The 22029-nt window shown below is 42.4% G+C and overlaps 1 protein-coding gene and 2 long non-coding RNA genes across 7 annotated transcripts in view; 2 read left to right on the forward strand and 1 right to left on the reverse strand.

Moving 5' to 3' along the window:
* Nucleotides 1–2721: 2721 nt before the first annotated feature.
* Nucleotides 2722–22029, reverse strand: part of EBF2 (EBF transcription factor 2) — a 145319-nt gene continuing 126011 nt past the window's right edge. For 2 of the 4 annotated variants that reach the window (XM_054180778.1, XM_054180780.1), the window contains exons 11-16: nt 19878–19966; nt 18713–18778; nt 18430–18607; nt 16856–17041; nt 15740–15907; nt 2722–6926 (exon numbers count right to left, since the gene is read on the reverse strand). In XM_054180778.1, the coding sequence (XP_054036753.1) occupies nt 6895–6926; nt 15740–15907; nt 16856–17041; nt 18430–18607; nt 18713–18778; nt 19878–19966 (719 nt within the window). In that variant the 3' untranslated portion in view covers nt 2722–6894. Of the gene's footprint in view, nt 6927–15562; nt 15637–15739; nt 15908–16855; nt 17042–18429; nt 18608–18712; nt 18779–19877; nt 19967–22029 lie in introns of those variants that run through there. The other 2 variants (XM_054180779.1, XM_054180781.1) reach the window with 2 other exon arrangements.
* LOC128900059 (uncharacterized) lies at nt 4364–10642 on the forward strand. Of its 2 annotated transcripts, XR_008463197.1 has the most exons (5): nt 4364–4462; nt 7673–7747; nt 8320–8476; nt 9206–9269; nt 9979–10642. It is a non-coding gene; the product is annotated as an uncharacterized LOC128900059 (long non-coding RNA). The 2 variants fall into 2 exon arrangements; XR_008463196.1 differs by lacking the exons at nt 4364–4462; nt 7673–7747 and having other exon boundaries at nt 7970–8476.
* On the forward strand, nt 10690–18868 carry LOC128900060 (uncharacterized). Its single transcript, XR_008463198.1, has 5 exons — nt 10690–10932; nt 13357–13723; nt 15320–15499; nt 15833–16044; nt 18423–18868. It is a non-coding gene; the product is annotated as an uncharacterized LOC128900060 (long non-coding RNA).

Raw genomic sequence — 22029 nt, forward strand, 5'->3', positions numbered from 1 at the left:
GAGGTGGGTTTGAAGCTGATGGTAATGGTGCAGGAGCACAGTAACACCTGGGCACTGCAGGGCCAGTTACTAACTGGGACTGGGAACTGAGTAGCGACAGCCTCAGTCAGGATTGGGAACTGAGTAGCGACAAAACCGATGAGTTTCCCCGGGTACCCGGGCTATAAGCCTTGCAGAGGACTAACAGGAAGGGAGTGTGCTCCAGCCACGTCCCCCCGGGAAAGGAACCGGCAAGAGACAGGCGTGTGTGTTGTCATTCCCGTGTCTTTTTCTGTTGTTGTAACTTCGCACAAACACAAAGGAGTCAGGACGGCGGATCTGATTTCCCCTGTCCCATCCATCCGTCTCCCCCTGTTTCAGTGCTTCCTCCAACCTTCTTACATTGCCTCCACAGGACAGTGTTTTGGTGCCTTCCACTTCGGGAGGGGGAAGTGTTGGGTTTCCTCCTTCCCTGATCTACTCTGCTCTTTGCTCCGCGCCGTCTCTGCCATGGCTGCTCTGTCCGCACCCTCTGCCACGGCCACCAGCTGCCTCTTTAATCCAGTCCCGCAAGTGGAGTTAATGAGACATTCCTACTTAAATAACCCGGTGCGATTAAAGCTTCAGATCTTTGCACCTCAACAGCTGTGTGTTGTCACCGAGATAAATATTTTAACTGGTCTGGCAATTCCCTAGCTGCCCCGGGTAAGTGGCTGAATGAGTGGCTATTGTTTCACCATTTATTAAAGTGAAATTCAAGTTCTTACAGAACTGCCATCTAGAAAAGGCCTGTAAAGGAAAAAAGAGGAGGGAGAGAATCTGCTTTTCTAGAGGCCTTTCCTAACCAGGGCTTGGTGCTGATGGCAGCGTGGCCATGCCTGACTGTAGCCGCCTGCTCCCTGGCGAAGGCCAACTGGGCTGTCACCGGCCGCTGACATTTCTCCTGCTATTAGGAGAATGTTCCTTTGGTGTCCGTGATACTGCACAAATCAACAGCTGTCCTTTGGAAAAGGACTGCTTTCTATGTTTGAGGTGACAATTGTCATTAAATTCTTCCCAGAGCATGGCAGCAATCCTACCAGGGGAAGGATGAACAGTTTGATCTTTGTGTAAAACTCGGTGAATTAAGGATTTAAGAACATGGTAGAACGTTGTAGATTTCTAGTCTTTATTGGTCTTAACGTGGGCCAAGAAAAATCTTTTCACACTGGCTTTTAAGAATTGGGCAAGACTGGTGATAACATAGGTTCAGCAATGTAACTCATCCTAGAGATTTGGGTTTTAATAGAGATTTCCTTTCGGTACAGATAGTCTTTGATGATGCCATGTAAGGTACGTGGGGCTGGAGGGAGTTATTTGTATGCTTTTTTGAATTTAGAAGTTAAAGGTTTTTCTGAAACTCTCTCGCTGGGGTACTCCATGCATCTCCTTCCCTCACTCAGCATTTTATTTGGAATTTGAGGGTGAGCACGATAACGTGTCACAGGCACACGTTGGGCTTGTACCTCATCAAGTCCTAACAGAGGTAACGAAGCAGCAGTGGAACGCAGTAGATCTCCAGGCTTTCATCTGCATAATAAACTTCCTCGTTTGGCTGTAACAGTAGGTCACTGTTAAAGACTAAGAATCTCTTTCAAAGTAACTGTTAGTTTTATCACTAAAATCGTCACTTAATACACTGCTGGGATTTCTTGGGGGGGGGAAAAGCAGAATCAGATTTGAAGTAGAATGGGCCTCTGTTCCAGAGCAGACGAGGGACATTTCACGAGGACAGTGGACACTTTAGGTCTCGCTGTTGGGAAGAAGGTCATCTGCTAATTGCATGTTATCCCTGAATGAGTAACTGAAGCAGATTACCAAACACCCTGTTTTCTTCTCAGCTTTTGGCTGATAGTTCCTAACGTTTTCAGATGCTTTCCCTGACATCTGGCAGTAGTTTAAACACTGACGCATGTTCTGTTAGTCCAGAAATGTCAGCAAAAGCGGCTTTCATCGTCAAAGAAAATTTTCATTTGTTTCAACCTGTCCAGTGATTTTTACACAAGCAAATGGAATATTCTTGGTTTAGATTGTCAATTACCATTTTCCAAGACACTTTTCAGAACTCTGGGTGGTTTTTTTTCCGATAAAATAAAGCTAATTTACCTTTTTGATCAATGCTTTTAGAAAGGGAACAGAAAATCCCCATCTTAGGTATGCCTGACGTGGGTTTTGGCACCAGTGTGTCTTGCTCTGAGCAGAACAGGTAGGACAGCGGGTGAGGGAGCAAAGCTCTGCCTCCCGACTCATTTACTGCTCGTTACAGATCAGGCCGTATCAGTCTGCCCGGGTTTTGGGGTTTCACGTTGTCCTTTGACCAGTTGTCTGCTGCTAACAAAAAGGGGAGGTTTTCCAAAGGGGGATTCCAGGTATCCTGCTACCCTTTGCCTCCCTTCCCCGCAAAAGGACTAAACTCTCTCAGAGGTGTTGTCCCCTTCGTTAATCAGCCGTAAGAACAGAGCGGTCAGAAGAGACCGTTACTGCTCTTATTCCGTGACCGGCACGATCTCCATCTGGCTCCACTAAGTTATGGCAGGACATTTTACAGACGAGCCTGAAGGCTTGACTTGAAAAACTGTCACGTAGCATATCATTAACCTTTTTTTAAAGTGTTATTGCTGTAACAGCACTTGAGCGACCCATAAAGATGATAAAGAATAAAGCGTATTGAATACTCTGAAATTAAGATCATTCCCCCCCGTGTTTACAGTACAAAAATTTTATTTTTTTGTTAGGATAATTTAAAGTTTAAAACTGAAGTAGACATATTCATTTTACAAACAAGATATTCTTCCATAAGTAGGACCATTAAAAACAGTAAACAAAAAAAGCTATCTTTACAAAAGCTCTGTGCATAGCAACTTCATACCGGGTATAACTGACAAAGCAAAAAACCAAAAAAACGACCAGCCAACCCCAAACCAACCCCAAAACTATACAGGAGGGAGAAATGAGGCCTTAATTTACAGAAGGGAGAAAACAGTCTTTAGAAACCATGCATATTGCAAGTGTGCAAAGAAACAGGGAGAGTAAGATGCTATACCAAGATAAATAATGAAATAAAACATACTCTTTCAAAGTTATGATAAAATTTGTGGTTACCTATCGCAACACTTTCATCTTTCTAGTGGCAAAAAGGAAAGCTGTTAGGGAATAGTAAACAGCAATAACTAAAAGAGGACAGAGTTGCTTATTACATTGAAAAAACCCTTACACATAAATTTTTACATGACTTTTCCTTTTTGTCGGGTGCTTCGCCACTGCCAAAGTCCTTCTTTCATGGTCAAGGATTTCGGATTGTATTTATTTACACACATTTTCCTTTGTAAAGCTACCGGTAAGTTCTACGCTCGAGTACGATGATTTCCATGCATGAGCAAAATCCAGGTTCTAAATTATTCCTATGTTTAATTTTTTTCATTTGTTTGGCTCAAATCAAAGCAGAAAAAATAATTTTCCATGTTTACATCAACGCAGCCAGCCACCCTTGTTTCTCTTCCCGTAGCACATGAATTAGCTCCTACGGGGGTTTCTTCCCCGTTTGGGCTCCTGGCTCTCCCACCTGAGCAACCGGATGGAGCTGATAAAAACACCTGAAGTGCGAAAGGGATGGCGAGCGTTTCAGAACCTTCTCCTTTTTTAGCCACTCACTGTTTTCCCTGAATCTTCCCCAGACTTAGGTGACCTTTTTTATGTGCCTATGCAATAATAAAGAAGAAGGGTGGACCATTAACAGAATAGCTTTTTCCATGAAACGTCTCCTTTTTTTTTAATTGGAAACCTTTCTGACTGAGATTTTGTAATGAAAATCTTATTTATTAAAAAACGTGAGAGGAGTTCAGGTAGCAAGCGGCTGCTCTTCACCGTGTGATCTAGAGATTCCAGTCTGTCTGGAATATTTGCTGGGTGTAGAATTTTGAGTCTAAGCAGACACGGTAAGATTTTAAAAGCAGCCTGTACAGAGAAGGGCAGGGGGGAAAACCCACCATCTTTAGGCTTTGGAGCTGTTTGGGTTTGTTTTTTTTTTTAAGTCGTTCAAAATGGGGGAAAGGGGAGATACTAGAGAAAATTTTTTAAAATCTAGGACTCAATGTAGCATTCACTGACATCTATGGAAGTTTTAATCCCAACTCTAACAATCCTCAATCTATTTTGTTCCCTGTATGCATGCAGAATTCCAAACCTGAATTCGTACCTCCCACTCTCGCTGGGGCATCGGTCCCTAGGAATGTATGGAACGCTCTGTTTTGTGGTGAGGTTCGACAGCGCGCCCCGCTGTGTCACACAGCTCCAGCCCCTTAACACCTCATTCTTTCCTGTTTCAGAGATCACTTGGCTTCAAGGTCGGCTGCCTCGCTGGCCTCCAGTGATTCCTGCGTCCTTGGTGGCACGAAGGGCACGCACAGAACCTGCCGTGTCAAGGAACTTGCGGCCAGAATTAACGGTGAGTTACTTTATTTCATCTTTTCTGAAATGCAGACACTTTCAGTAGCCTGACTGTAAGACTCTAACTATATTCATGCTTCTTAAAAACACGTTATTCCCACCAAATCTCTCTTTAAAGTTGCTTCTAATTGCCATTTGTGCTGATAGGATAAATTTGGCCTTGAGTTTTAGAAGACAGTAAACCCCTCCGCCTTTTAAAAAATGAATTCAACAGCATTGAAGAGGCACCTAACGAAGCCCCTACCAAAGCTCCCAGCAGAGTCGGGAGCGGTGCAAAGCTGCTCCCCAAAAAGTGTGTAACAACAGGGGGAACCCAGTTCCTTTGTCTTTCCCTCCGCTGGCTCCTCTGCTCTGCTGCGTCCTGGTTAAGAAACACATCCCGTGCACCCTCACGCGTATCAAACACAGCTCTGCCCTGAGCTGAGCTGTGCGCGACGCTACGGAAGCTGCGCTCCACGGAGGTCGCGCTCAGCCGCCTGCACCAGAAGCAGGGTGCCGGGCAGGCCGCGGTTCCTGCGCTGCGCAATTAAGGGCAGGATTTTAGGTGTTTGCAAAGCGCAGTCCTTGCCAAACGCCTGGGCGTTGGGTGAGCGTCCCTCGGGTCACGCCCCACACACCCCCCCAGGCGTCTTCATCACCGTCACTGCTCCTGGGGCTGAACCTTGGCTCCTGGCAGAGGCTTTCAAGGCTGTTACTGGCCCAAGAGAGCTCCAGACGAGCTCCAGAGTAGCCCAGCCAGGCCACCTGTCACAGTTGTCCCCAGTCCCGCACTGAACTGACCAGCTTGTACCATACAGAGGGGTCACCACGAACACCAGTTTACTTACCCATCCATAAAGCTACCGGGCAAATGGACAAGAACGGTTCCAGGGGGCCATATATTAAGGGTTTATTTAGTAACATAAAGACGTTATCGTAGGAACAACTATTCGTGCAGCTATCAGTCGTGTGTATTTATGTCAGTGGGGTGTAAGTAGTGTAGCTGAATTTTATTTTTGTAAAAAATGGCTTTCCAACAATCGAATCCTTTTGAGTGGTCTCTGGTTTAGTCAGACAACTTGTGATCTTGTTTTATCAGACTTGTTCTCACCTCCCTGTTCCAGGAGAGGAGACGCAAAGGAGAATTAAACCTTTTTAATTCTAAAACGCAGAAAAATTCAAAGCAATTCATTACTTCTATGAACGTCAATATATAAGTGGAAAATACTTACCATTTTTAACGACTCAGGATAAAAGTGCATAAATTACTCAAATACATATTTCCCCTTTATAAATGCACCCTTAATATGAAGTATAACTGAACTTAAGGTGTTCTAACTACACGGAAAAACAATACGTTAGAGAAGCCTTTCCCTCCTAATTCATACATTGAATCTATAAAATAAACTCAGTACCTCACCAAAAGTCTGATTCGCTCAAGTCCCGAAGTGCCACTCGTTTGTCGGTAGGGTCTTTGAAACTTAGCCGTTAGCCCTAGTACCTGAACATTTTAATTGAAACAAAAAACGGCAGGGGGGAAGAGGAGGAGGATGAAAATTCCTACATGAGCTAGTGACCTGTATACCACAACGTATGGAAAAGTTTCTGATGATTTTTGTTAATCAGAAAGAATCCTATACATCCTTGCACATGAATTCAGTAAGAGGGAAGAAGTGAGGAGCAACTGCAGCAGTAATAATATATCTCAAACTTATCACTACATTTTTGCATCATTTTTCTTCATTGTACAACTGGAGGAAAAAATCCAAAAAAGGGTTTAATTTCTACCTCTACATACAATAAGTTACAAGTTTATTTATTTAAATAATTGTAAAACATCTTACATTTTTTAAAGAGGTTAAACTATAAGCAAATACACACATACACCAAAGTTCCATCATTCATGTCAGTTTGTCCTAGAAATTCTTTCATGCTGGTACCCTGTTTTGTTGAATTTTTTTTTCTGCATAAACTAAATCGATATCTGATAGAAAATAGAAACTTCAACTTTTTTGCCCTACAAAGTAAAACAAATTGTATCCAAAATATCAAGCTTGAATCATTTTGCCAATTTCTTTCTCCTTTGAATATTTTACAAATCTTAGGAAGGTTTCGTGTCTTTCGAGAAAGACGGCGTTTCCGATTCCGTTCTGCCAACTGCTGTTGGTGCTGGCTCTTGGCTGGTTCCTCATCCACAATGTTTTAGGAGTTGATGGGGTTGTGTCAGAAATATGAAACAGGTAAAAGATGCAGACTTCTAGCTTGTCCCATCCATAAAAAATGTTCCTTTTTTTTTTCCTGGGCCTGGCTTTCCCCCAAAAAAGAGCTTGTAGTGCTATTTTTTTTCTTTTTAGTGGTCCATCACAATAAGTAGTTTTGTGCTGTAAAAGAAAAATGAAAAAAAAAAAGAGGAAAAAAGGGAAGAGGGAGAGGAGCAAAGCTGCCTCTGCCTTACATCGGGGGAACGACAAGACCAGTCATGGCTGAAAAAGAAAATTGACAAAGATGAAATTCTGGCAAATTTTTATGGAACAAAATATCTTTGAGCCCTTCACCCTTCTGTGTGCAGTCAAGTATTGCAGCAATCCCGCGTCCGCAGGTTAAAGTAGACCCTTGGTTTCTTTTAATGTTTTTATGCTTTAGTGAGACCCAGCACGGTGGGGTTGCCGGAGGCCCCAGACAATGGACAATTTGCTATTTCATAGTCATTCACCAAAAGCCAAGGCCCATTGTGGTTCTTAAGTGGATAAAGGGGAGAGAGGATCAGATCAAGTCTCGGTACGTGAATTTTCAGAAATGCCCAACCATTTTTGGGTGCTGGTCTCCTGAGCGATGTCCTTGGAGATGGCCATTGCTCAGAACTGTCCCCCAAAATTCAGACTTCTTATGCTTTCTCAAGTTGACCACCCAAAATCATTCCTGAAACCCGGAATGGAGCCGGGTCTTCCACTTCCCGCTCAGGACGGGCCGTGCTGGGAGTGCGGAGGATGCGCGGGGAGACAGGAGTTCGCCCAGTGCTGCTGCCGGGAAGTGACAAGTCCCGCCTCAGCGGACAATGACCAGCGCTGGGCTTCGCTAATTTAGTTTCAGTGGAAATAACGGAGCAGGCTCTCTTTCTCGCTTGGTTTACCCCATATGTCTGAATCGCTGTAGTCTTACCTGGCACATTCCCAGAACACTGGGCTTATGTAAATTATTTATTAGTCACTCTCACTGCCTTTAATTGCAGCTATATTCTTCATAACTGACAACAGCAACATTTGAAGCTGCCTGGAACTGGTGCCGTTCCCAAAGGTTTTGAGGGGTAAGTTAAGTTTATACGTATTTATATAACAAATGAGTGAGTCATATTTTCAAAGGGGCCTCAGTGCGGTGCAAGGTCCTAATCCTGCAAAGATTTATGTTCACCGAAATTTGTGGGATTATTCATGTGTTTAAAGCCCTGTCCTCTGAGAATTAATTTCACCCTTATGTTCATAGTGTTTAAAAAAAACGGCTTAGGGCAAGATCCTCAGCTAACATGACTCTTTTATTGGAGCTGTGTTGATTTTAAACAACTGTGGATATGGTCTGTGATTTAATACAATAGGAAAATAAATATTTTCATATTTTGTAAGTGACTAGGGCTAGAAGTCCTTGCCAATTTTGGCAGATAACTGAAAGAGAAAGTGAAACCAGTCTTAAGTCAAATATCTACATTTTTTAATTCCTTAGGAATTTGCTATTATTTTTCAAACAGGCAATTTACATAACCCTAAATAAAGTAGGTAAATATTTGTGTGCCTGGTTTCGGGGGTAGGGGGCATTAGAAGGGGAGAGATTTTCTGGTGACACTAAGGTGGCTGCTCTGTTCCTTCTCCTCACCCCCAAACCCAGCAAACGCTCCGAAGGGCAGCGTCCCAGCCCGACGCTGGAGACCCCTCTCCCGGTGTATGACCCACGTGCTGCTGCCTTTCCGGCCTCTAGAACAGAAAATGTGATGGAATCCTGGAGAGATGCCCCGGCTCCAGCTTCTGCTGGGCGGCTGGAAGAGGTGAGCGCGTGCCCTGAGCTGCTCCCCGCCGTCCCACAGCCATCCCAGCGGAGCGGTCTGCGCGAGCACGTCCTCATCTGCTCCAGGCAAAATGATCCAGGTTGGCTCCAAGAATTTAAGCTGTTTGTCTCGGGTAACCCGGCGGGTCTTTTGCCTGAGGCAAATCAGGGTGCCCCACAGCCGTGCCTGGCCCGTCCCCACCCGCGGCGTGTCCTCTCCTGGCAGAGGCAGCGGAGCCTGGGACAGCCAGCGGGGTTTGAGACATGCAGCGTCTGTTGCCAGTCTAGTTTAAACTCTGTTCCTAAGGGGGACAGGGGGGACAGGCCATGTTGGCATAAATGCTTTTTTTTCTGATACTATTGTTATCAACATTATTTTCATTTTTTTAATCAAGGAAAACTTCTAGCAGATCAAAGCAAAGACCAACCCTGTGCTTCTGCCCTGTCTCTTCAAAAATATTTAAAGAATACTTGTAGATGCAGCATTTTGGAAAGTTCCTTAAATTGAAGGGAAAGTACATTTTTAATGTGTCATTAAAGAAACGTTATCCAGCAGGCCTGGACTCAAACTAGTGATGGCAACAGCCATCTGCAATCAGGAGGAGCGTGTTGTTACCCCTGGGGTTCTGGGGATCCCTCTTTTGTCTACTTTCCTCCTGAGCAAGTACCAAGGCCCTGCTTTCGTCTCCTTACTGTTGCCCCCCAGCCCGAGCCTGTTCTGCCGTTCCAGGGTGTAAGCGCAGAGACACTCCTCAGCAGTTGTTAGGACGAGACCCACCGGTGGACAAATTCAGGTAAAACTATAATATACCCTAGAAAGGACGAGCAAAGCCAAATTGTTTCCCTGGCACTTCATCCGAATGGTGCAGCCTCACCTCCCTCCGCGGGAAAGCACAAGCAGGTTGAGGAACGCTGGCTGCCGGCCTCACCTGCCTTTCCCCAGCTCCCCCCCGGCTCGGCGCTCTGCTTCTCTCTCTTCCTGTACCCTCAGCTGTCCATCTCCACCCCACCTCCACTCCCCTCTGGGGCTGCACTGTCAAAAGCCTATTCCCAGCCTGTATCGCTTTTTATTGAATGTTTGTGAGGTTTGGATTAAGGTCTTACACTGCTAGCAAAGCTGTAATTATTTTTGCCTGTATTACTATATATTGAATCGATGTAACTTTTCAATAAAGGTGGTTCAATGCAGGACACTCCCTGATGAGTTGGGAATATAGAAACCACAGTCATTATCCCAGAGGGTCTTTTTTTTTTTTTCTTAGAGGGAAATGGAAAAAGAATTAGAGATGAGCCTTATTGTATTAACCTTGACAGCTTGCAATTATCAACTGAAACACTTGATTAAAATTGTCACAAGGTTGGAGAATTTTTTTATAAATAAATAATCAAACATGGATAGTACCCAGATGCTATGGTGATAGGCACCTTTAATGGGTGTAATTAATAATGATCATAAGCCTAGTGTGTACAAGTGGCCCCTGAAAATGCTGTCTTGCTTTGTAGGGGAGAAGAACGCTGCAATTCAAACAGCCGCTTGGTAAGAACTGGCGAGGGCTTGGAGCTGTACAAATACACACGGGTACACGTGTGCGCACACCCCGGGTAGGTCGGCAGCTGCTTTGTTGGTGTCTCAATTATGACCTGGTTTAAATAGAGAAGATGGGGGTTGAGCATTTTCAATCATTGTAGTATAAAATGTCTTGCACTCTCATTTGGTTTTCCTCTTTTGCCACTAAGTTGCCATCAAACTCCAATCTTAGGGTTCTGCCGCTCTCTAAAGAGGCAAACGAGGTGCTCCAGGGGGGCTACTCAGAGCATCTTAAATGAACGTCCCTCCCCTGCGGTGCCAGAAACATCTCTGTGCTGTACAGAAAGGTGGGTTTGCATGTCGCAGCCGCCCAGCTGCCGGTGGCAGAGGCAGGGCCTCTGTAATTTGGTCTAATAAAAGGGGCAGCTTCTACCCGGAGGCTTCACTTAAGCCATGTCTCTGACTCCCAGCATGGCTGCCGCTAGAAAATGTGTAGTTTTACTTTCACTGTTAAGACCACAGAGACTTTTGTGAAACAATGCACCCATTTATTATCTATCATTTATTATTATATAGCTAATCAACTGAAAATGGTAGCGAAAAGAATGGATTTTGAGAGGAAAACACAGCTGGCTTTCGTTTAGCAGAAACCAGCAGTGGCTTGGGTGAAGGGCACCATCATCCTTTCTACTGGCCTGTAAGTGAATTCAATTACTGCTTCTGTGAAAAACCTGTGAGGATGGTTCCAACTAAGACACTAAAAAGGAGCCCAAAAGCTGCAAGTTTTTCCTAAAGAATTTATTTTTATTTTTTCCTCCATAGGAAATTAAGACTTCTTTTTTTTTTTTTTTTTTTTTTTTGCAGAAATCCGTCTGTATTTGGCTGGAAGATTTTCATTCATCCATTCACAATCATCTAACCACTGACAGGTGAGATATTTATAAATAAGCAGTGGTTTTGTCTCTTTTAGATGATAAGCAGGTTAAACCATATTTTATGTAATGTTTTTAAAAAACCTAGACAAAAACTGCTGATAGCCGAGAGATGGAGAAGTTCACTTGGCCTCATCTGTTGTCTTGGTGTCGTTACTATCTCCCCATGGCGCTGAGCTGTATGGGCACAAAAGGCTGCCTGAACAATTATTTTGATTTAGTTCAAGTTAATTAGGAACACCTTTAAAATCAAAATGTGTTTGCAAGAAGTCATATATGCATTAGTTTAATTATTGAGGGGCACAGGAATGTACAGCCACTCTGCGGTTCCAGATGTATTTCCAATTATACTAGGAAGTGCCTGCTCTCACCTGCAAAGCAGAAGGCAATATTGAATCTTACCCAATATCCTTGGTTTTGTGTGTGTCACCAAACAGTCTTGACTATTTTCTTCCATTACAAAAGGCAGGTTTTTGTTTTCTGTCATTAAAAATGGAGCTCTTGTCTACCCTGAACATGTCTGTGATATAAGATGAGCTACTAAAATTAACATCCCATCAAATGAAAGATAAGTAATTAATAGTAATAGAAGATGTTTTTGCTTGGTTAAGTGTTAGCAAGAAGTTTTAAATAGCTCTTAAGGTTTTCTTTATTTTGAAACAGTCTGTGCCGCTTACATCTCTGCCAATAAACTGGGGAGAAGAATGTACTTGATCCTTCCAATATATCAAATTTAATCAGATGTCAGATACATATTTTTCATATATATTGTCATCATGTATATCACGTGCAGCCTTTGGCATACCTAACTCACTGTCTAGGCTCTGGAATCATTCCGGTTCAGGCACAAGCATATTGCTCAACATTCCTAGTGTGGAAATGGCCCAGTAATTTTTACCTGGTTAGAATCTCTGTTAGGAGTTATTTTACAATGCTGCGCCTTAAGTGTTGACTGGAGCAAGGCTTCGGTCGGGCCCAGGACTGGTAACAATCAATCAGGAGCCACGGCTTTGTAAACGTGAGCCCCATTCCAGCTGAATCCCACCCCTTACAAACCTCCCAGAGCAACTCTTTTTCTCGATACCTGTTTGCCCAGCCTTTTAATGCCAGGGGACTGGAATCCCCAGTGCTGTTGACACTCGTAACTTTGTCAAGATAAGATATTAATAATTAGGGTCTTCAACTCAAATACCTGTAGTTCTTTAGGGAACAGGGCAGATGTCCCCTTTGCTAAATTGAGGCTGTTCCTAAGGGTATCAGACTTCAATACCTTTTGGATTGGCTGGGATCCTGATGGTTAATGGAACATCTGACCTTCTGGGGCTTGCCTGCTATTCCTTGTAACTGAGCTTGCATTTTTATGTTGAGATGTGCTGAGCTGGCCAAAGGTAATCTGGGCAGTCAGCGGTCCATGCTGTTCCAGCAGTTTCCAATTTGCTTGCTTTTCCCATCAGCTGCCTTCCATCTGAGATGAGTTGATTAGGCATTTGTGTACTTATCATGCCGTGTTGCGTCACGTCACATTACATCTTCCCAGTGCCTTTTTTAAACTGCCTTGACATATGACATGAACGGAGCACACAATGGTTCCGATCAGGATCACCTGCTCTCAATTTGGAGAGCATATAGAAGTGAGGGATGTCCAGTATGGATTGCTGCTTGTTCTCTACCTACCATGTCCCAGTACGTTGCGGGAATGGAGAGCAGATGGCAGGTGAAGGAGGTAAGCGAGAACACATGGCACTGGGGGTTATCTGAGGGTATTCCACGTGTCTTGGCTGTGTTGTGCAGCCCTAAGCTGAAAGGCAGTAGATAGGCAAGCTTCCTGCTTACCTAATACTCTGGAGTTATAATATATTTTCTAGCAGCTGCCCTTACTGTCTCCAGCAGCTTTTAAGCATCACCAAAACTTTCCTCCCAAAATACATTTTCAGAAAACAATTCCTAGCCGGACTGTAAACTGCCTAGAATAATGGGAATGCTAATTTTCATAAGGATGAAGCTTGTACAGCTCCTTCTGTTTAGACTAGTTTTATTGCAGGCTTAGACACTGCTGTGCTTAACATACACGGAAGCCATATTCTAGATTTTCAATCCTGCTTGTGAGTAGAGCGGCATGCCCGGAGCTGCTGAGAGTATTTTTAATATTCTCATTGCAACAGGAGGCAGTAAATAGGATGGAGACTGTATCACCAAGAAACTTCTGCCTTTGAACAAAAGATGTAGCCAAAGTACATTTCAAACATTACGTTAAAGCTCAAAAAATCCCCGCTGGGGAGATATTTTCTCCATGTTATGGGTGAGGAAATGGAGAGGTATTGTCAAAACACTTGCCTGATGTATCTCCATCAGTATTTATTGATGCCTAAGTTTGATAAGTAAGTAAATAAATAAATAAATAACCAGCACATCTATTCATAGTTTTATAGCACAGGGCGATGGCATAGCAGAGGAGATTAACAGTTGCCCCTTGCTGCAGCAATGGTAAGTCCATTCAAGAAGCTTCTTTGGGACCCTCCTGTTGACTTTCTGGCCACATCTGTCTGTCAACACTGTGGGAACGTTAATTTGGATATCAGGCTGTGTGTATCTGGATCCTGTCCAAAGCATGTGCTCCCCAGCTTGCATCAATTTAAATATTTCAGTTGGAAAGAAGAATTTGCATCCACGGTTGAAACAGTTAGACAGACCTGGCATAACAGACCTCGGGCAGACGCATTTGACTCTGCAAAGCGACTGCCACCTTCGCTGTGAGTCACAGCTGGTGTCGCGTGTTGCAGTCTGACTGGTAAGTCCCCTTGCACTGGGTACCGTGTCTGCTGAAAACTTATTTAAATAACGGTTGTAGCCTATGACTATATTTCTGTGTCAGGGTGTTGATGTACAAGGAGCTACCCCGCAATGAAAGGGATACGCTAATAACTTCTGTATCGATTTATCCATGCCCAGGTCTCCGCATCTCTATACGCATAAGCTGTTTCAGTAAATAATCATAACCTCCATGGACAGATTGATCCTGAACACCTCAGGAGTGGACTTCTGTCAGTAAAAGTGCATGGATGTGAGGACTGGGGTTTTTAGCTTTGAGATTTTATGTTATACTTAATATTAAAGTTCTATTTTTAGACTCTCTTACTGATTACTGATTTATAAATTGGATAAAATATGTTATAAACACTAAATGGCACCAAATGGTCTCTAGTACTTCACCTGTATGCAAAAGGGATACGCTCTTGCTAAGCAGAGTCTTGAGCAGACAGGACAGAAGTGGCAGGTTAAGGAAAAGAATTAACTTAAATAAAAAAATCAATGTTTTTTCTGTCTCCCAGAAACAATTGGAGTGATTTTCTCACTGAACTGATTTGTGTTTAGCACTACCTTAGGCAACTTCGTAACAATTAGGCCTTCTCAACCGGGGCAGTTAGACAAGTTTAACTTTAAAGAGACTTAAATCTGTCCTGAATGCACTGATTTGTCTTTAGATTATAGCAGCTGGCTCCAGCTAAACAGGGAAACTAACCTTAAACTGATGGGCCTTCCTAGTTACATGTTTAATTAAATCAGTGTAAAATTCTGTTACCTTGCGGCAGTTCCCTAAAACAGCTCAACCTTCTCATTTTTTATAAAACTGCATTAGCTGGTACAAAAAAGACCCCACCCCCCCAAAATAAAGTAGTGACAATGACTCTTTAGACACCCTGATCATACAAAACATTATCAAAGATAAACCCATTTCTAAACAGTTTAGATAAATAAATAACTACAGCTGTTGGGCCAATAGAGCTTTCTATATCTATAGTGTAAAAAATTGATTCAAATCCTTCTTTTCATCTTCTTTAAACTGAATGGAAAAGAAATTATATTCCCTGTCAACATGACGGCTGTGCATTTACGTGGGTAGATCAATGTCTTTCATTAACGGGGAGAAGATGATCTTAGAGAAGCACCGACTTTCATGGAATTGGGGCAGGGGAAGAAGCTGTTTCAGATACATAGCAGAATTCTATAAATTAGCTTTTAAAAATGTAATTGTTTTTGTTCAACACACTTAGAATTTCCTTATTATATAAAATAATCAGAGTTTATGGAAGTCCCTGTGGCCTAGCTAAGGATTTATAATGCACCCGAATCAACAGGTGCGGTTTGTAGGGCTCATTTTGGAATTACCGCTGGCTCTTGGCATGGCTGAATTCCCAGAGTTGTGTTTTCTAGGGTATCTCTAGTGAAGTCTGAAGGAGCCAGATGACTTCTCAGGCCCTATAAAGGCTTTTTTTATGGAGACTTGGAGCATATTTATGTGCCGCATGCCCCCCCACAGCCTGTTAAAAGAAAGAATTTAGTACAGGTTTCCATTCTTATCTTAATACTCACATTTGTTTTGCAGATCACCTTTAAAAAGGCTGTAAATGTACTATAGGGCTCAATTCCCGGTATGAGCCTAAACCTTGCAGCAGGTTTCGAGACTTTGGCTGTTACGTACAGAGCTGTGCATTAACTGCGGGGCAGACGTTTGGTTTACAAGTCCCCGAAGCCTAAGGAGAAGTCATTCCTCACAAGAGAGCTGGTACTGAAACGCAGCGTGGCTCAAATCCTTCTTGGGATAAATGAGTGTCTGTCCCTTCTTGTTTTAAAACCAAATAGACAAAGCTTGGAGCGTTGCTTTAATCCACTTGGATTGGGTCAGATTTTCAGTACTGAGTGCTGTAATATCAGCGTAACTGTATTCAGATGATTGCTGTGTTTACCCAGACTAACACCGCGGGCTTTACATGTGCGGGCTGAATAGTAATTGTGCGTTTCTTACCTCTGAACCCATTGCCATTGCCGCTAGAGCAGGCGGGAGAAGGAGACCCTTGGGGTCTGATGACAGGAGCAAAGGCACTCTTCTGTTTGACAGCAGGAAAGACGGAAGAGGAGAATGGAAGGATGGAAGAAGTGCTGGAGGAGCCGACTGTTGGACTTGAAGACATTACTGCAAAAGAAAAAAGGGAATCCTCATCAGAAACACAATTACAGAAGTTTGGTAAAACTGCTTCAAACGTCTAACTTCTGACTACTCCTTTACTTCTTCAAGAAGATCTCAGCCTCACGCTGACTTGCCTGTTTGCGGTAAGTCTAAAGCAGAGCAGTAGTTATAGTGAACAGTTAAGAAAGAGAGTGCTTAATCCTTTTAAAATGAAGGATGAGACTATCAGAAAATGGTAAATCATCAAGGGAGAGAGAGTCAATGTGGACAAACAGCAGAGAGCAATGGCCTGCCCACTCTCGGGCTGTGCTTTGGAAACTGGGAAGATCGGTAATTCCTGTGTCCTCCCCAGCTTCTGAAAAATGAGCATTTCCTTGGTTGGAGTTGAGAGGGGATGTTTTAAGCTGTTGCTTAGATTTGAATCTAAATTGGCTTATTTTTAAACAAGTATCTCGCAAGAAAAAGTCCCATTGTATGTCCAATAGCTTGTTAAGCTTGTTAGATTTCTGGTTATCAAGGTAATATAGTTTCACAGGAAATAAATCCACAATTCAGTTCTCGGTTATTGTTAATGTTGTTCATACACATGAAAGTTATTTTAAGAGTGGCTTTTACATAGGATTTGGGGTAGTGTCTATGCTAAAAGCAATGGCTACTTGCTTAATCATCTAAAGTTGCAAATTGTAGTGGTCTTTGCCACTTAGGAATCTGTATAAGGTTAAAAAACTAAGGAAACAAGTAAGATTCCCCTACTCTTCTTGAAAGAGCCTTCTATTCTTCTTGAAGAATGGAAACATTTTCTAGTTCACACTAAAAAATACCGGAACACAAATCAGGACCTTTTACAAAAATCATCACTAAATCTTGAGCAATTCTCTTGGAAGTCATCACTTGCTGTAGTAAATTAAATGAAGCAGGAGCAAGAATCAAATGTAAAAGCAGGAAAGCACATACATCCATAGGGGGATCCTGTGGGAGAGCCGTTAATGAAGCCAGGGGAGCCGGGAACGCCCAGGTTTGACATGGGGACGTTGCTGTAGCCGTTCATGCTGTTGCTGGAGGTGCTGTAATTGGACTGTTGAGGTGTGGAACTGGACGAGTAACCGCGGGGCGAGATGCTGCTGGTATTGCGAATGTAACCTAAAAATAAAAAACGCATTTCAAAGCACGTCAGTGGATTTGGCTGAAAACTTTCTCCTGTATATTCCCTGCTTAAATAAATTACTTCTTTAATTCCAGATTAATTATAACATGTAAGCAAGTACCATTAAATTCAGTGGGGTTTATGCATGTGCTTTCAGGTTAAGTGATATTAAGGTTTATAACAATGTGGGAAACTAACTTTTTGACGTGAACTGATGTATGTTTTACTAAAAAATGTGTTTGCTCGTCTTTTTCTGAGGTCGGATTTATAATATATGTGGGATTTTCTACAGTTTTAGGGGGGAGGTTATACTTTTCAAATTATTGATGACTTACAAATAAAGCAAGGGCATTACTAAGGGGAAATTATAACCCATATATAGTTTGCAGCTTGACTTTGAAGATGCACTACTTGGGGGAGAGAATAAACTGGATAAGTAAAAACCTTTTTTTGTCTTAAATAAAAAAATTCACAAATATTTGAGAACCAAAATTTAGCCTCCAAAAAGAGACTTAAGAACACTATCCCATCAGCATTGAAGTACAAGGTTATTATTACAGCTGCAAAAGGATTTTTCCACGGAAAAGCTTTCATTAGAAGGATGTGATCCAATAGCTACTTGAAAAGCGGCTACCATTTAGATAGCAAGTCAGGGTATTTCTGCCCATTTATATTATGAAGTTCTAATTCAGGGCTGGTAAGACCTTATTAAAATAACTAGCAATATTAGCTACATGCTGACTTTTGATATGGCACACGTAATATTAACTTCATATGGTTTTACTGCCTTAGGGTGTTAAACACAGCTATTGATGGAGTCAACCACAGACTGTACGTTACTGGCATCGAGTGCTGAAAATCAAAATCTTCAAGAGTCAGAAAATGCCCACAGTTGATATTGCTCCCATGATGTATTACTGTTAATACGTCATTTTATGGCACGTTTTCCTAACAATCAATAATATGTCTGGAGTAAATGTAACACACACAATATATGCACGTTGCTAAAATTAACACTGAAGAAGCCTTAAAAAATAAAGAAGAAAATTCCCCAGCCTTTTTCAGTTGCTGTCCTTGTCTTTTACAAAAACAGAGATACAACAATAAGAGATATTGAAGGGAGCAGGGAGAGAATTAAGGGCTAAGTTGGTATCAAAAAATACTCAAAAATTGTTTCAGCCATAGCTAATCTGGTGACTGGAACCTGGTGCAGACATAGAATCATCCAAAATGTCAGTGCACATCCCTTCCTAATGCTGACAGTTTAACGCCTTCTTTCTGTTCCTAACCCAAGCAGGCAGAGAAGTTGAGAAACTACTATGGAAGCAACTGTGATTCAATTTTTTGTTCTTTAAATTAACACTATTCTACTTGCAGAGCTTACCTTGGTTGTTCCCCTGTGTTGACTCTGAAATGCTGACTCCTAGCTGGCTGCCGTAGGAGTTGATTCCCATCATACTGCTGTGAGCAGGAGAGCTGGACAGTGCAGGGATCTGTGCCGGGTTCCTGGGGACGCTGTAGAGAGCTTCTGCGATGTCTGCAGCTCGTTTCAGAATGATGTCCTGCAGAATGAGAGAGGCAAGTTCAGCAACGTGCTTGGAGACATTTTCTGGTGTTTATTACTAAACCTGAACGTATCCCGCTGCCCTGTCGAGAGTTGTTCTGACCTGGTTGTTATGTGGCGTTCCGTACAGTGCTTCAACTAGGTCAGCAGCTCGTTTCAACAGCATTTCCTGGAGGATGAGCGGATGCATAAAATTGAGATTTTAACAGAAAAGCATTGCAACGCAAATAAAACCTTGGGCTAGTATTTTCTGAAGTGACTAGCGTTTGTGTGTGGTCATTCTGAAAACCGGGTCCCTTCAAGAGCTGTTATTTGCTGCTTATCTGAAAACCTGAACCCCTTACAGCATCTCAGACCTGACCCCCAGACCCCCCCGCCCCTGGGGAGCGCTGGCGGGGGCGCGGGGGCTGCCGCAGCAGCGCGGGGGGCCTGGCGGCGGCCTGGAGCTCTCCAGAGTCCTGAACCCGCCGGACCCTCACCAGCTCCAAGCGTGGGGGCCGCTTTCGAACACACCCCATTTAAACAGCAACTCCGTTCCCTACTGAATTTCAATATATTCTGTTGCATAGACACATAAAAATCCAATTAATCGCCACGTCCATTTATTTTTTCTCAATAATGTTAATCAAACGAATAAAACACTTTAACTATCTTATGTTACCTTTGGTTGTATGAAAAAAAAAATGCACATTTATACTATCTGAATGCAACAGTCTTTCATCATGCAAAGATGGTAATATGTACTTTTGGTACTGCACTGAAATCTATGACTATAGTCAATAATGCCACTCTCGTTGTGCTGGGTGCCGCATCAACACAGTGTGCACCATTACTGATACATAAAATCCCGAGTTGTTGCAGCACATGCATACTGCAGTTGTTGCTACAGAAAAAGTCGAACTTTAAGTGCTCTTTACAAAAAGATTCCCCTAAGGTTAGACCTCTGCAACAAATCCTTTACGTCTATCTTGTATCATTTAGGGCCAGAGATTTGCCAATATGGATAAAGGCAAAGGAGCATGAATATGAACTGGGAAGATATCCGCATTGGACTCTCATTTTAGCACAAAAGAAGTTCCCAGACAGCGTCTGAGCTCTAACAAATAAAAATTACTGTAGCTGTGGGTTCTACTCACATTGTTTGGACCTACAACTAACTGGTGAACCTTATGTTCAGATGTAATTGTCATTTAAGATAAAATTTTGTCTCTTTTATGAGTTAGAAGTAAAAGAACGTATTTAGTGGGCTCAGTGAAATGATAGCTTACCTTAGCTAGTCTTTCGGGGTCACCAGGATGTCTTGGGATGACCTTTTGCAGTCTTTGGAAGCCATAATCTATGGTAGGTTCATTTAAAGCTGAAAGGAAAACAGAAAAAACCCTCACCATATTATTTGAGTATATATATCTTGGGCAGATATTCCTGCCATTATCTGTACGATGAACTGTGTGGTGCTCCTGGACAATCTCTCGGTGTGTCTGTAATCTGTTAAATAAAGAGTCGGTGAAATCTTTCTGCTTACAGCTAAGCCTTGACAGAATTCTGTGCGTCCATGTGTCTACACGCACGGTCACCCTCTGCCTGCTCTTTCTGGTGGGCACAGCTGAACTTGATGGACACGTTCATCTTCTGCCAGTATTCCAGAAACTGACTTCAGATGCAGATATGGTGAAGCAAATGATAAAACTGGCGTGAATGTTGCATGCTATTTGCAAAACTTCTAACTGCAAGTATTCCAAAGGGATGCACTAGTGAGTTTGGCTTAGTCAATAAGGGAACAAAAAAAGCATCACTTCAGCACTGAAAACTGCCCCAGCGTTGGATGCTGACTCCCCACCAGCCATCAAAGGCTGAGTGAATAATGTGAAAGATACAGCAGGGAAGCATTGTCACAAAATACTCCTTCGGGGATGGATGTATTTACTCTGGACAGAACTGCCCATGGCAGTAATAGAGCTAGTTATGGTGCAAATGCAAATTAGAACAGGTCTTCTACTGCGTTCGTTACACAGCCAGAAATGGAGAGTACCGAATTTGCTCATCTAACAAAGACATTACACACACACCCCCTGTAACATTTTGCCATCACAAACTAGGGCACAGCTATTCATTAGACACATTAACTTCGTCGATTGTGTATGGCTATTATGCATACATAGCCACTTCGCTGTAATGATGTTAATCTCTAGTGGATAAACCGAGAGATTTTGACCCAGATCCTCAGTCAGCAATAGCTGGTAGAGCCCTACTGGCAGCGCCGATGATTTCATAAAACTTCAGACACTTTAATACTCTCTACTATAAATCGTTGCAATAATCATCTAATTTCTGATTATTCAAAATTAAACTCCAATTCAAATTAATACAGAAACCAAAAGTCAGCTCATCCTGCCCACTCCTAGGCCCTGACTGCCTCTAATACATCAGGATCACTGGTGTTTACTAACACAGTTACAGGTAGGGGTTTTTAAATTTCCTTATATTTCAGAATGCGCATTATAACTCAAACGACACATTCATGCAATCACATGCTGAGATTCTTGCTAAGAATTCCATGATGCGCTTAATAAGTAACATATGTAGGTCCTTTAGCACTATCCTCGTTCAGCGCCAGCTTCTCTCCACTTGTACCATTTCATTTAGGGTTCTTTTAAAAAATATTTTTTTTTAAAATAACTGCTGACATCAGCACAGCTGAAAACACCTGATTCCAAGAGACGCTGATGGCACTTATTGAATCTTCCAAAATACACTCAGCACTTACAGGAAAACCATCTCGGGCACCGGAAGAATGAAACTATCAAGTGAGACAGACTGTTATCCTGATCCAGATTCCCTGTTTATCTGTGTCTGTCTGTGGTATAACAACATGAAGGTAAAAGGTCATATTCCCCACTGAGATACATTTTATATTTACTTTTTATTAAATAATTATGGCATGGCATGAAGTTTAAATATTACAGGAGATAATCAAGTGGGAATTGAGTAGAGAAAACCCAGACCTGAGAATTTAGTCTTGGCTATACTTAGAATGTCTTTGCTCTCCACTGGGAGCCATTCTGGTTTGCTTAAGGAGTTTAATAATACACATTTCAACCGCCACAGAATCTACATCCCATTTGGGAAGAGGGGTTTTTTTTGGGGTGGGGTTTTTTGCCAATAATCCTGAGAATTATAGGCCAATTCTCTCAAGGGCCTTATACATCATTATGTGCCATTTCTCTTCTTGATTACAAGTCTAATCAGTTAAGTTATATATCTTAAGCTAAGCAAACCCGATGTAAAATATATAGGAATTTAAACGTATATGTATACACAGCTCACTAAAAATAGCTAATGGGAATATACAAAATGCTAAGTCAGAAAGAAGAAATTGGCTATTATTCAACAAACGTTTTTCCAATGGATTGACATGAACAT

Source organism: Rissa tridactyla, chromosome 20 (genome assembly GCF_028500815.1).
Source record: "Rissa tridactyla isolate bRisTri1 chromosome 20, bRisTri1.patW.cur.20221130, whole genome shotgun sequence".
Lineage (NCBI taxonomy): Eukaryota > Metazoa > Chordata > Aves > Charadriiformes > Laridae > Rissa > Rissa tridactyla.